The sequence below is a fragment of the Gracilinanus agilis genome, chromosome 5, assembly GCF_016433145.1.
Source record: "Gracilinanus agilis isolate LMUSP501 chromosome 5, AgileGrace, whole genome shotgun sequence".
NCBI classification, from domain to species: Eukaryota; Metazoa; Chordata; class Mammalia; order Didelphimorphia; family Didelphidae; genus Gracilinanus; species Gracilinanus agilis.
The window spans coordinates 264,828,144-264,842,228 of NC_058134.1; the positions used below are offsets into that span (position 1 = coordinate 264,828,144).

At 32.9% G+C, this 14,085-nt stretch overlaps 1 protein-coding gene across 1 annotated transcript in view; it reads left to right on the forward strand.

The window, feature by feature from the left end:
- Positions 1–14,085, forward strand: part of ZFC3H1 (zinc finger C3H1-type containing) — a 100,980-nt gene that overhangs the window by 58,968 nt on the left and 27,927 nt on the right. Inside the window, exons 7-15 of the mRNA XM_044679194.1 lie at positions 638–761; positions 2,689–2,801; positions 5,734–5,943; positions 6,154–6,318; positions 8,139–8,276; positions 8,656–8,774; positions 9,291–9,440; positions 13,161–13,335; positions 13,661–13,792. Coding sequence (XP_044535129.1) covers positions 638–761; positions 2,689–2,801; positions 5,734–5,943; positions 6,154–6,318; positions 8,139–8,276; positions 8,656–8,774; positions 9,291–9,440; positions 13,161–13,335; positions 13,661–13,792 — 1,326 coding nt within the window. The remainder of the gene's footprint in view (positions 1–637; positions 762–2,688; positions 2,802–5,733; positions 5,944–6,153; positions 6,319–8,138; positions 8,277–8,655; positions 8,775–9,290; positions 9,441–13,160; positions 13,336–13,660; positions 13,793–14,085) is intronic.

A 14,085-nucleotide genomic window follows, 5' to 3' on the forward strand; every position in this document is an offset into this window, starting at 1 on the left:
CCACTAAAAGCATGTTTTAAAAAGTAGAGATGTGTGTGTTTGTATTTGTGTATATACACATACAATTTGCATTTCATTAGTGTATTTTATTCCTTGCAAATTAGAATTGTTGAAATTTTATTAGCTTTAACTAATCTAGTATTTAGGGAAGAAATAAACTATTTTTTGTAGTTTAAACAATGTTTAGTTTCTGATTGAGTGTACAAAGGTTAAAGTCTGAGTCATATATTGGTTATCTCATTTTAGAGAAATGTGCAAATTTGTTATTGGTTTTTAAAAATTTTGAGAATTTGCTAAGAGCCCCGTCTTCTAATCCTGTCACTGACACTATGTTTGTGGCCCTGGGCAAGTTTCAGGTCCTTTTAAATTTTAGGTCTGTGATCTGATTTAACGTATTTCTACTATTCATGCTCTTGAAAATGTAACCTACAATATCTTTGTTATTAAACTGGCTTCTCTTTAAATTGGGAAAGAAATGCATATCCAATTGAAATCTCTATTCATACTTATATTGCCTATTTGTCAGCTTATTTAATTATTTTTAGTAGAAGTACTTTCTAAGATATATTTTACCTAATAAGACAAAAACATTTTAAATGTGTTGTAAATTGAGCGAAGTTTTTTCTTGTGTATTTAGTCTTCAGATACAGACCTGAGACGATCTTTAGATAAGCAGTCTATTGATAGTGCTGGAGGCATCTATCAGTATGACAATTATGAAGAAGTTGCAATGGATACAGATAGTGAAACTAACTCTCCAGGTAAAGACATTTTAAAAATTAACTTTTTTTTGCACTTTTGTAGTAAATGTACAAACCAGAAAGTTTTTATTTAGCTGAAAAATTTAAAAACAAATGCAGTGTTGTGCAGAATTAGTGTTCAGTGGGTAGGATAGCTAGTTTGGACTGTCTCTAAAAACATCTTTTACTTGAAAGGACCAAATGTTTTTATAAATTGTCCCAATATTTAATAGTTTCTTTTACTTGGGTCTGTTGTGTTTGCACCAAAGTTATAGAGATCTCTCACAAAGAAACCAAAACATTGTGCCAAACAGTTGTCCAAAAATGGCATTTTAGAAAAGTATCCTAAGAGAGATCAATGTGAAAAGTTCATTTTAGTTTTTAATTCTCATTTTAATTTAGGTCTGTTTTGCAAAATCTTATGTTGCAAATTACTGCATATTTAGAAGCACTTTCTACATTAGCTCATTAGGAGAAGGCAGTGTTCTTTTCTTTCTAAGTACAAAGTCAATGGATACAGATAGTGAAACACACTCTCCAGGTAAAGACATTTTAAAAATTAATAGATATTATGTGGTAGTTTCAAAGTATTTCCAACTTATATTTTTGGATCCTGAGGATAGATGTAGAAACTACCACTCAGAAACTTATTCAACTATGTGATTGCCCAAAGTCACATAGCTAGAAGTTGCCTGTGAGATAAGGGTTGGGACTAAAAAGTTAAGTCTTTAAAATCCTGTTCTGTGGCTCTTCTCATTAGACACCTATAAGCTAACTGTCACCTTTTTAATTCCTTTACATCTTTCACTGTAGCAAAGGAGTGTGTTGGCTATCATACTTATTATTCTTCTGTAATGTCTTTCTGGTATGCTTAAGGTGGTGGTTTTTTGTCTTTTAATTATAAAAAGACAATAAATAAGACTATTTTAGTACTAACTAGTACATTGTTTACTACCTCTATATCGTGGAGTTATGTAGAAAGCTGGTGTTCATTCAGCATACATTTTTTAGGAACCTGCAATGCTAGGAAGCTGGCTGTAAATAACACAAGCCTTGCTCCTAAGCATCTTAGCAAATGGGGGAATGATGGGTAGAAATAATTAGCAGAAAGAATGATTAGATTTGCAGTCAGAACTTGGGCTCAGATACTGGCCATGGGTATGCACATATATGATGATCTTAGCCAAATTACTTTCCCTCTCTGGGCCTTAGCCTTATTTTCCTTTTCTGTAAAATATATTCTTCAAATATTTAATGTATCACCGGATTTGTGCCTAGTACCCCTGAGAAGTGGGGGAGGGAGAATGACAAGAGATTTCAGGTTTTTTATTAGCAAAATACAAAGAGGAAAAAAATATGGGGAATAAGATAGATAAAATTAGAAAACAGTTAACATAAAACATGTCATTTAAAAAAATCAAACCCACCTTGTAGTTCCCAGTATTGTCTTTCCTTTTTCATTGACTATACTCATTGTCAATGAAAGTAGGGGGAATATTTGATATGAAAAAGATTAGATTATAAGTAAATTGCCTAAACAGGAGAAAATAAGCAAATTGGATGGTATGATCTCTTTAAGATTCTTTCTAGCTCAAACAGTGTTTGGGTTATGTGTACAAGGATAGTTGAGGGAAATTCTATGGTAAAATGCTGTGAGAAATTTTAAGGTTTCCTAAGGAGGAGGAACTTGAGTGTTTGGCAGAGAAAAGGGAGACTATTCTAGTGTCCAAGACAGATTGCCACTATGCCAGTTGTGGAAAGTTATAAGATTGTGAGAGGTGGAGTTCTTAAAGGGCATCTTTTTTTTTTTTTTAAAAAAATAAAATCTACAATTATGCTTTAGCATAGTCTCTGGGAAATTTGCTTTTATTAAATTCAAACATCTTAAAATTATTAGAATGTTTCTGTAGTAAAAATGTTAACAATAAATGAATATGTTTTATTATAGCTGCTTCTCCAGTACAGCCTCTTTTCTTCCCTGAGTGTTCATTGGGATATTTTCCTCCGTTACCACCTATTTCTTTGCCTCCACCACCTCAGGTTTCAGTAAGTCAGCTTTTGGTACGTTTTATTTCATTTCTCTTTCAGAAGTTTTTCATTTGTGTGGAATAGTATAAATAAACTATCAAAAATGCCATTTTTAATAATGAATGGGTATTTAAATTGGAATTACTGAAAGCAGGTAATGTTTATTCAGTGTATATAGTAGATATTCAGGAGTGTGGCTGCAGACAAATTTATATATTATACTCAGTCACTTTTTTTTTTTGTTTGTTTGTTTTTTTTTAAACCCTTAACTTCTGTGTATTGACTTATAGGTGGAAGAGTGGTAAGGGTAGGCAATGGGGGTCAAGTGACTTGCCCAGGGTCACACAGCTGGGAAGTGTCTGAGGCCAGATTTGAACCTAGGACCTCCCGTCTCTAGGCCTGGCTCTCAATCCACTGAGCTGCCCCTCAGTCACTTTTTAAGCCTATTCTGGTTTTCTTATTTTTTGTATTGGCATACTTTGTTTGGGACATCTCTTTGTAGTTAAGCTGGTTTGGGTTATGAAAATACAAATTGATTTTGTGATTAGCCTGAGCAAATAGTTGTAATAAAATCATCATTCCAAAACTGAGTCAGAATTTTGGATTATCTGATCTACTATTTCACAGAACACTGATGATAAGAGTGTTAAAAGATGCTTTCAAAAGTATCAAGATTTGAACAATAGACTCTACATTTAATTATATCTTCTTTGTTGAGGGGAAATTTTTTGCTTTTACACCCCCATTCATGTTGAAATACATCCCTCTCTTACCCAATGAATTACTGTAATAAAGATTTTTCAAAGCCAAATAGTTAATTAAAACCAATTAACTAATATATTTGTGTTCAGTAGCATATACATTTATGGTGGATTTTACTCTTCTAGTCTTCCATGGCCTTTTCATGTCTGAGGCTAAGTTTTGTCTTTCTAATTATACAACATTATTCTATTGTGTAATTATTGTAATTCTGCTTGCTTCATTCCGTATCAGTTCATGGAAGTCTCCCCAAGTGTCCAAATTTATAATCATTGTTTTCTGCTGGCACAATACTATTCCATTGTATTCGTGTACCATAGTTAGTTTTTATCCATTCTTTCCCATTTGATGGACATCTACTTTGTTTCCAGTTCTTTGCTTCCACAAAGTAGCAAATATGAGTGTTTTGGCATGTAGGTGGTCTTTCTTTTTACCTTTGAACCCTGAGATATATATCCATTAGGGAAGAAGGTCAAAGGATCACTTTTTTAGCATACTTAAAAGTTGTTTTCCTGAATAGTTGGACTACTTCCCAGTCCTTGCACAGTATGTTAATGTGTATGTTGTCCTATAGCTACTCACTCCAATATCAATTATTTCCATCTTTTGTTTTTGTTGGTTTGCTAGATGGGCATTAGGTTCTCAGGGTTTTAATCTGCAATTCGCTTATTAGTGATTTGGAGAAATCTTTTCCTCTGTTGTTAATTGTTTGCAATTTTTGTGAATGGCTTTTAGCCTTTGATCACTTATTTATTGGGAAATGACTTCGGTCTTGTATGTTTGTATTTTTACTATGTGTATCTTAGTTGAGAGAACTGTTACCAAAAATGATTGATAACCTGTTTTTACCCAGATGCCAGTTTACCTTCTTAAAATAGCTTCATTGATTTTGTTAGACTTGATTTATTTATTAATTATGTATATTTTCCTTAGAAATTTTTCACTAGAAGCAGTTCTACTATTTAGTAATTCCCACAAAGAAAGAAAGTGAAGTGTAAACTTTTATTTTCAGGATTTTTAAAGTTAGAAAATACAGTTCCTGGTTTTTCTTTTACTAAGGCATGAATCATTGTGCCAAATTTTTATTGAATTGAATTTTGCTTATCTAGGCAGTAAAGATTTTGCCTCAATTTTTCTCCTAATCTTTATCTGACTTCTATCAAGGCATCTTGGCACAGTGAATTGTGAGCATCCTTTTAATTTATTTTAAATTCTGTCTTCCAAAATTTTGTTTTTAAGAGTCAAACTTTGTCTTCCAAAATTGATCATGTTTTAGACTATGTGACACAAGGAAAGTAAAGCCCCATTGGGTTAATTTTATCTTTGTATAAATAGTAGGACCTTGTTTTAAAGCACACTCAACATTGGCAGTTGAAAAAAATAAAGACAAAAGAATAAAAAATCTTTTAAATTATGCACTAAATCCTGCTATTTTCCCAAGCAGGATTGTCTTGAAGCAGTGTGCCCAATCACACTACACTCATTCTTATTCTGGGGAACGTTAGTATGAACCGTAACATTACTGAACACTAAATATTTGCTTCCAGCATCAGTCTTTGTCCAGAGTTTTCACTTGTAAAAAGTTGTATCTGCATCAGAGCAGTGCACTTCTCTTTGTTTCTTTAATACTATTTAGTTATTAATCATGGCTCCAATGTTCAAGAGCAGTGATACTCTGATAAGCCTGAGAAAGTTGTGAAATGCCGTGGTATATTCATATAAGAAATACTTATGCAGAGAGTCTTGGAACATTTTGGTCAAGTAAAATGAGGTCTTAGTGTACGTAAAAATTATTATGCAAGACTATCACCTTTATAAAATACAATGAGAAAAGAGCAGCTGTATAGGACAGTATAATGTATAGTATAGTATAATGTATTTTCTTCCTTGCGTCTTCCTCGTGGTTTCAGAAAATAAGAGAAAATAGTTTGGGGACAGTTTCTTGGCTATGAGAAAAGTTGTAGGGCCTTTGACTCTGAATAAATTAGGTACATAGAAGTTCAAAGATAATGTGTGAGGAGGAGCTTTTAATCCAAATTAAATGGTGGGCATATGAGAGGAGCTTTTAAAAATTAATTGTGCATTTAATGCAATCATACCTAAAATAACAATAAAGTTCTTTCCACATTAAAGCGTTTTTCTAATGTTTATAATTACATTTGTTAGTTACTCATCTTTTTTCTTCTTTTTTTTGAAACATCTTTAGGCCATGCCACCTTTAAGCCAGCCTTATGTTGAGAGTATTTGTGTTTCTCTTGAGCTTCCTCCTCCTCTTCCTCCTCTTCCACCCCTTCCTCCAGAAGACCCTGAACAGCCTCCCAAACCACCTTTTGCAGATGAAGAAGAGGAAGAAGAAATGCTGCTTCGTGAAGAGTTACTTAAATCTCTAGCTAACAAAAGAGCCTTTAAATCTGAGGTAATTTGGGGCCTTGAACCTCTAGATGGCAATATTGAGCTAAGTTAGCATTGTTTTTATTAAGCTCTATATTTGGAGTTGATGTTTTTCATTTGACTTGGAATGAGCCTAATACCTAATACCTAATAGCATAAATAATATAAAAAATATTTTTTTCCACTTAAAATTAACATTAAAATTAACAATCTTCATTTTTTCCCCCTCATTTAGGAAACGTCCAGTAATAGTGGCCCACCTTCTCCTCCAGTTCCCAACAATTCTCAGCCTGTGCCAAGAAGCAATCTTTCAATAGTCAGTATTAACACTGTATCTCAGCCTAGAATACAGAACCCAAAGTTTCACAGAGGACCTCGTCTTCCACGTACAGTGATATCGGTAAGAGGTAGCTTAATTTAAAAAAAAAAATCTTACCAAAATAACATATTATATGAAGAGAGATCTCTTCTAGAATACCCAAATGGCAAAATTTTGCTATTGTTTCATGAAATTAGCCAATTTTTTAAGGTTAAGATTGGTATTCATGTATATTTTCTGATTAGCTTAGAAACTTAGAAATTTTTGGAACTAATTTCTTGCATAATAAATAAAAAGTCGGTAGAATTTTATCTGTTATCTGTATGAAGACCACTAGGTCTTTGCTGTTTTTCCTTCCCAGCCACAAATAGAATGTAGGTATTTGAAAGAAACTTTTAAGTTAGTTTAACTGTTTGACTCTTTGTGAAGTTAATTATTTTACTTTTTATAAATTGTTGTGGTTCTTCCATGTGAAACAGACATTTTTCTCCAAATGAATCATCTGTTCATGGACCTAGTTGTGTTAGAAAGATTTTTTGTAGAATAATGATTGCTAATATTTATATAATGTGTTTTAAAACATACAAAGCACTTATTTGTTACCTTGTTTTCTCACAACTGTGTGAGTTAGGTTGAGGTACTGTTATCCTCATTGGATAACTTTGGAAGAAGAGTCAAGAGAAGCAAAGTAGTTTGACCACTGGTTACATCACAAGTAATAGTATCAGGAGGCAATGCTAGGGTTTTTTGACTCCTAAGCCCAACATTGTATCCATATAATGTAGCCTCCTAAATAAAGGAGGTTTAAAGATAATAATCTTGGCCTCTAGGGTGAAAGGGAGAAAATGGTTAATAGTTTAAATTGAATAGAGAAGCACAGAAGACGTGGCTTAGAGATAAGAGAGAAATGTGTTAGTTTCTTCACCTGTAAAGTCAGGATACCTGTAGTACTTTTTTAATATGGTTTAAGTCAATTCTCTTTGGTTATTAAATTGTGTTTGGCACTTTATAGAAATTATATCACATACATAGCTTTTGGGAGGTTTTGAATAAGAATAAGATAGAATTTTGATTTCAGTTTTTGATTCTGTAATAAAATCTTTTGAGGTTATCAAGCATATATATATATATATTTCAACCATAAGAATTCATGTATTCAGTCAGAAACTGGTTGTGGTTTGAAATGCTAAGGAAATTGAAATTCTTTTTATAGCAAAAGATAATAATTTTGATAGTTACATTTAAAGTCCTTGAAATTTTAGCTGATAACATTTTTGTAAGGCTTGTAATTTTGCTTAAAATGAGTTAGTAATTTTTTGGTAATAAAGAATACATTTATTATAAGAGATGGATAAATCCACAATTGAATGTGGAATTTCCTAGGAAATAGAACCAGGACAGTTTGGAATAGGATTAATTTAAAACTACATACCCCGGGGCAGCTAAGTAACACAGTGGATACGAGTGTTAGGCCTGGAGTCTGGAGGACCTGAGTTCAAATGTGTCCTCATACACTTCTAGTTCTTGTTGCTCTTTTGTCTAAGAGTTGATACTAAGACAGAAGGTAAGGGTTTTGAAAAAAACAAACAAAAATTATATTCCTCACTTTGAGCCTAAAGAGCGAGTAGGTAGTAATAAGAGGGTAGTAGAGTTCATCTTGAAATAAGGAAACTTCTTAACAATGAGGAACTACTCCAAAATGGAATGGATAGCCTTATGAAATTCTGAAGTTCCCTATCCCTGAAAGTCTTAGAGTTGAGGCTAGATTACTATAAGGAATATTATAAAAGAGATTTATGCTTCAAATATGAGTTTGGGCTGTGTGACCTCTAGCTTTTCTGTTATTCTATCCTTTAGAAAAGAGACATCTTTTACCAATAACAAATGTATTATATTTACAGCTTCCTAAACACAAATCAGTGGTGGTAACATTAAATGATTCTGATGATAGTGAATCTGATGGGGAACCCTCCAATTCAACAAATAGTGTCTTTGGAGGATTAGAATCCATGATTAAAGAAGCAAGAAGGACTGCAGAGGTAAGGGGGACCATAGAAGGAAGAAGAGAAGATGATCTTTTTGGCACTTTAAATAAAAGACAAGAATATTTTTTCCCTGTGAATTAAATGACTTAATTCTCAAGATATTTTTTTAAGGGATTAAAACTTAGAGATATAAGTATTTGCACTGTTAGAAATTATTAAAGGAAATACACAGAGGTTAGGATCTTATAGTTGATTACATTCTCAAAAATAATAAGTTGCCTTACTGTTTCCCTAATATAGTGCCACTTAGAAAATATGTTACTCTGCTAAGAAAGTTTTAGTTACAAAAATTTGCCAACTTGCATTTATTGCATCTGTTCCTATTGTGTTTATTGAGAATATATTCTGCTTGGTTTTAAATTGTTTCTCTTAGGCTTCAAAACCAAAAGCCCCACCCAAATCAGAAAAGGAAAATGACCCTATGAGAACACCTGAAGCTTTACCAGAAGATAAGAAGATTGAATATAGATTATTAAAAGAGGAGATTGCCAGGTGAGTAGCATTGTTATGCAGTTAATTTCCTAAAGTTTTGGCTATTTAGAAAATAACTTTAAACACTAAGTATGGACATTATTGACAAAGATTTTTCTTTTCCAGAGGAGGTTAAATGTTACTTATACCCATTACCCAGGAGGGGGAGCCAGATAATCATATATAGGAATGAATGTTTTTACCACATCAGAAACACCAGAAAATAGAACCAAAAAAAGTAGGAATGAGTAATAGTTTGAATTCTCCAGCAACTGATAGTGCATGCTACATAAATGCTTGATAAATGCTGGTTGATTGATTGTTTCTCAGGAAACTTTAAGAAGGCTCCCTCAGGTTATTCAAATCAGCATTTGTTTTTTTATTAATAATGTTCTTAGTTTATCATTTAGCACATATACTCAGTTTTTACAAATTTACATTGTTTTAAATATTTTATTTATTCCATATTTCTCCCACCTTCTATTTTTGATTATTAGAGTAATAATTTTGCCCTTCTATTTTTTACTTTGCTCTTAGTCGAGAGAAACAGCGTTTAATAAAATCAGATCAGCTGAAGACAAGCTCATCATCTCCTGCTAACTCTGATGGTGAAATTGATGGAGTTGGTAGAATAGCAATGGTTACTAAGCAGGTGACAGATGCAGAAGCGAAACTTAAGAAACACAAGTAAGTCTTTTATTATCTCAACCAATAATAGGAATAATTGGGGCATAGTTTTTGTGGTTGATTGAATTGGTATTCTGTTTCACAAGAAGAGGAAACATTTTTTATCAGGGGATTTTTTTAACAAGAGCTTATGATTTCATCAGCATAAGGAAAATCCTTCTACCAATGCAGATTAGCACTTTGCTCTAAATTTAGTTTTAGAGAGTTGCCTAAGGCACTAAGAAATTAGATGATTTGCTGACTATTACATTGCTAGCTTATGTTAGAGGTAGGACTCAAACCAGGCCTTCCTTTTTCCTGGCCAGCTCTTCATCCACTTTACAACACTGTACCTTTCTTATTGATAATATGGTGAAATCTAAAATGATTGACATCTTTTATCATAAATTTGGATTTAATTGAAAGAATTACTACAAGGCATAAGGCAAGTAATATAATTAAAAATAACAAATACACTAGAAATGATTCATGGAAATGAGAGATATCTCTTTAAAAGTAGTTACTGTTCATGATTATGTGATGTTCCCACTTTGGATTTCCTTTGGAACTCAACTCCAAAGAGTAAATAAGTAGTAATTACCTCTGGCCCTGATCTTTGCATATCTTTGTTTGGTTTTTGGAAATGGCTAGAACTTTTTAAGGAACAAGTCCCTTAATCAAGTGAGTGGACCATTTTGGGTAATAATTTTTAGTCAGTAATTGTGGCAAAGACTTTTTTATGTAGATGTGGAAGTTAAGGCAACTTCCAGAGAATTAAAAAATTATTACTTGAAGGAGAAGGTAATTATTTTGAAGGGTAACACTTGTTCAGATATAGAAATGTGGCATATTTTTCTTTAGAAATGTTAGGCACTTCATTTAATTTTGTATTGTTTAACATCAAATTCTGAAATAAACTAATAGCTAGTTTGTAATTTTTGGGGGGTAATTTTGTGTAAATTTGACTTTACTTAAAGAATTCTGAAAGAAATGCATATTTTAAAAAACCTGCATTGTTTATTGTAAAGTACTGTGCTTTTTCTGTGCTTTTGCCTTGGTTTTGGCACTTTTGAGTGAGGCATGTCACTTCCTGCCCCTCAAAACAAAACAAACAACCTTAAGAAAACCCCTCCGCCTGAAAGCAGAATGGAGGTGACACCTTTGCTGGTGCTAGATTGGGGGCCTTGGGGGCTGAGAGGCTAGACCTTTCTCTTGCTTTACTCATTTGTACACATCTGGCCCTTGCATGCCTGTTTTCTGTTTGCTTGAGTACAGTGTGTCTATCTACATCTCCTGAGTTTTCTTCTGGTCTTACTTCTATGTTTCTTGTCCCCACTTGTCCTTGAATTTTCTTTCAGCCTTCTCCTTCCACATGGTATACTGCCCCCTTTCTCCCTTCTTAGGTCCAAAAGTGACCATTATGTAAAAATCTCTATGTAGAGATTTGTGGAATGGTCAACTTCATATATATAAAGCGATAACTTTATGTACTTGTCATTAAGAGTTAAGACTGTGATGGCAAACCTATGACATGCATATGCATAGCCATTTTCAATGACACACGACCACATGTGGTTGCATACAGAGAAGTATAGGGCCACATGCCGAGGATGAAACATTTGCTGTAGTGTAGTGTAGACACTCTATACACTATAGATGACAATTCTACCTATATTAATTTACCTATTTTGGTTTATTAAATAGTTATATATTACAATTATATATTTTTGTTATTTAAACTATAAATATCATGAAATTATGTTTTTTTTTTCTCGAAGCGACATACCACCTGAGTGAGTTATGCTTGTTTTTTTGGCAAATTTTGAGATAACAAGCTCAAAAAGTTGCCCATCACTGAATAAGAGCTATAATTTTTCTTCCTTGGCTGCTCTTGGTTGGGTTTGTACCATTTGTGACATTGGTTCAAGAGACTCCAGTGAGAAAGTACAAGCCATTTTCTAGCCTGTTTCAGTAATTGGATATCAAAAATATATTTGAAATTAATACTTTAAAATGATGAGATTAATAACTTCAGTCACCAAAGTTAAAAAGATCATAACAATAGTTAAATTGCTCAGTTCTTTAAAATACAGACACTTAAAATTAATTATTAAGGAGATAATAGCATTTCTAATTGTGTAGGCAATTTCAGAATTTTTGTAATTACAATGAAACATGTTTTCCACTTGTAGTATTTAATATTGCAAGTAGTATTGTGTATTAAAATTAGCAGAATGGAAGTTTTCCCTTTAACTGAAACACTAAAGTTTTAGCATTGCATATACAGTGATCTCTCCCTCACCTATCAAGTGAGTTATATTCCAGAGACCCTTGTGATAGGTGAAAATAGGCAAAGTGTAGCGGGAGAGTAAATAGACTGATGCTATGGTCACTGAGCCAATCAGCACCAAGGATACAGAACACCACGCTGTGGTTGGTCATCTTTCATTCCATTAGCCAATAGTGTACAATCTCACGTTGGCAAACTTGTGTAAGTGGTAGTGGTGTACTTCATTTCCATTGCTACAGTATGATATTCATTTGCAAAATCCCACAATATAGTGAAAACTCTGCAATACAAAATTAGATTTAAAAAAACCCCAAAATCCATGATACAATGAAGCTGTGATAAGTGAACCGCAACATAGCAAGAGATGACTGTATTTTAGATCTATGTTCAGTATGTTTTCTCAGAATTGAGTACTCCCAATGTTTGGTTTCTTAGGATAATTTGTGATGTTTATAACCAGCAATTAGCCTAAGGTAGAAGTGATAATATGTATATAGATTTAAAGGTGCCAAAGTAATTTGTAGGTTACAAATATCTGTCGTTTTTGCGTAAATTAAATTAGATAGTTATAATAACTAGCTAAATATAGTTGATAACATTCCTATCCTTTTAAATTTTTATTAGCATGTTTTGGGTGTGCTACAAATATTCTTTATCTCTATTTTTGAAGTAGGTTTTAAACTTAAAAAATTATGAACTAGAAAATCATTACCAAACATCCATCTCAATCCAATAAACATTTATTTAGACATTATTATTTTGGATGTGGATGATCACTGTATTGATCTTAGTTATCAGTGTCAAATTTGTTTTCTTTGACCATGTGATTACTCTCAGTTGTTTAGCTTAAAAGATATGTTAGCTCAAGTTTTTCTGAATCCATCACTTTTGTAATTTCTTATGGTATGATAATAATTCCATTCCATATGTTAACCCCGATTAGTTTAATATCTAACTTTTTCTAGTTATTTGCTATGACAAAAAGTGCTGCTCTAAATAACTTCTGTACATATGGAGGTATTGCCTCTGTCTTTGATCCCTTTTGTGGGGGTGGAGAAAAGCAGTAGGGGTAGTATCTTAGTATCTTACTTGTAATGGTATTGCTGAGGCAAAGGGTATGCATGGTTTAGTGACTTTCTGGATTTCATAGCATCACTCCACAGCCCACCAGTGGTGGTCTGACATATAGCTTCTCCAGTCATTGTCATTGTCATTTTTTTGTCAACTTTGTCAGTGGAATGGTTGTTAGGTAAAATTGTTTTAATTTGCATTTATCTTAGTTGTTTGCACAATTTTTCCTTTGAAGGTTAACTCAGAAAGGCTCTTCTTTGTAGGTTTAACCTTTTTTATGTTAAATATGAATCTGTGAAATCTCTCTTTTTTTAAATGCCGGTGGCTAACCAGTCTTTTTTCTTCTCATGATTTTGTGTTTTGTCTTCTTTCTCAATTAGACTTCTCCTGATGAAAGATGAGTCTGTGTTAAAGAATCTCTTGCAGCAAGAGGCTAAGAAGAGGGAATCTGTTAGGAATGCTGAAACAAAAATTGTGAAACTTACAGAACAGCTTCAAGCAACAGAAAAAATCCTTAATGTTAACAGGATGTTTTTGAAAAAGCTTCAGGAACAAGTAATACTACATTTTGGGCTTAAAACACCTATAATTTCACATTTGCTTTTTGCCTTCATTCAGCAAAACACGTTGCTTCTTACCAGGTCCAGAGACCTTTCATGCCTGTATACAACCTGACCTCTGTAAATTCATAGAGAATTTACTTGTCTTCACTTTAAAGAGAAAACAAAATTCCCACTAAGTATATTCAATCCATACATTGCATTTTCATTACATACAAAAATTTCATTTATAATGAACTTTTTAAGTTTCTTGAAGAGGATATTTCTTCAAAGGTACATATCTCTGTAATAGGTTGTTAGAACTTTTCTTATACTTGCAGATTCACAGAGTTCAGCAGCGAGTTACAGTTAAGAAAGCACTGGCACTCAAATATGGAGAAGAACTTGCTCGAGCAAAAGCAGTGGCTAGTAAAGAAATAGGAAAACGTAAATTGGAGCAAGATTACTTTGGAGTAAGTTGCTTTCATAAATGCTACCTTCTTTTGGAAAAAAAGAAAACGCTGTCTTTTCATGGGGGGAGGTTTATTATAATTTGCTTATTGTTTGAATAAAAGTTCTAAAGGCAATTAGGAGTCATTGTCTCCAAATACTGACTGTGTGACCTAGGACTAGTCATTTAACTTGTATCTTCCTCAATTTCTTTATTTGGAAAATAGGGATGATCATAATTTCTATCACCAGTATTGATTGTGAGGATAATGAATTAATATGTAAAGTGATTTGTAAACTTAAATGTACTTGATAA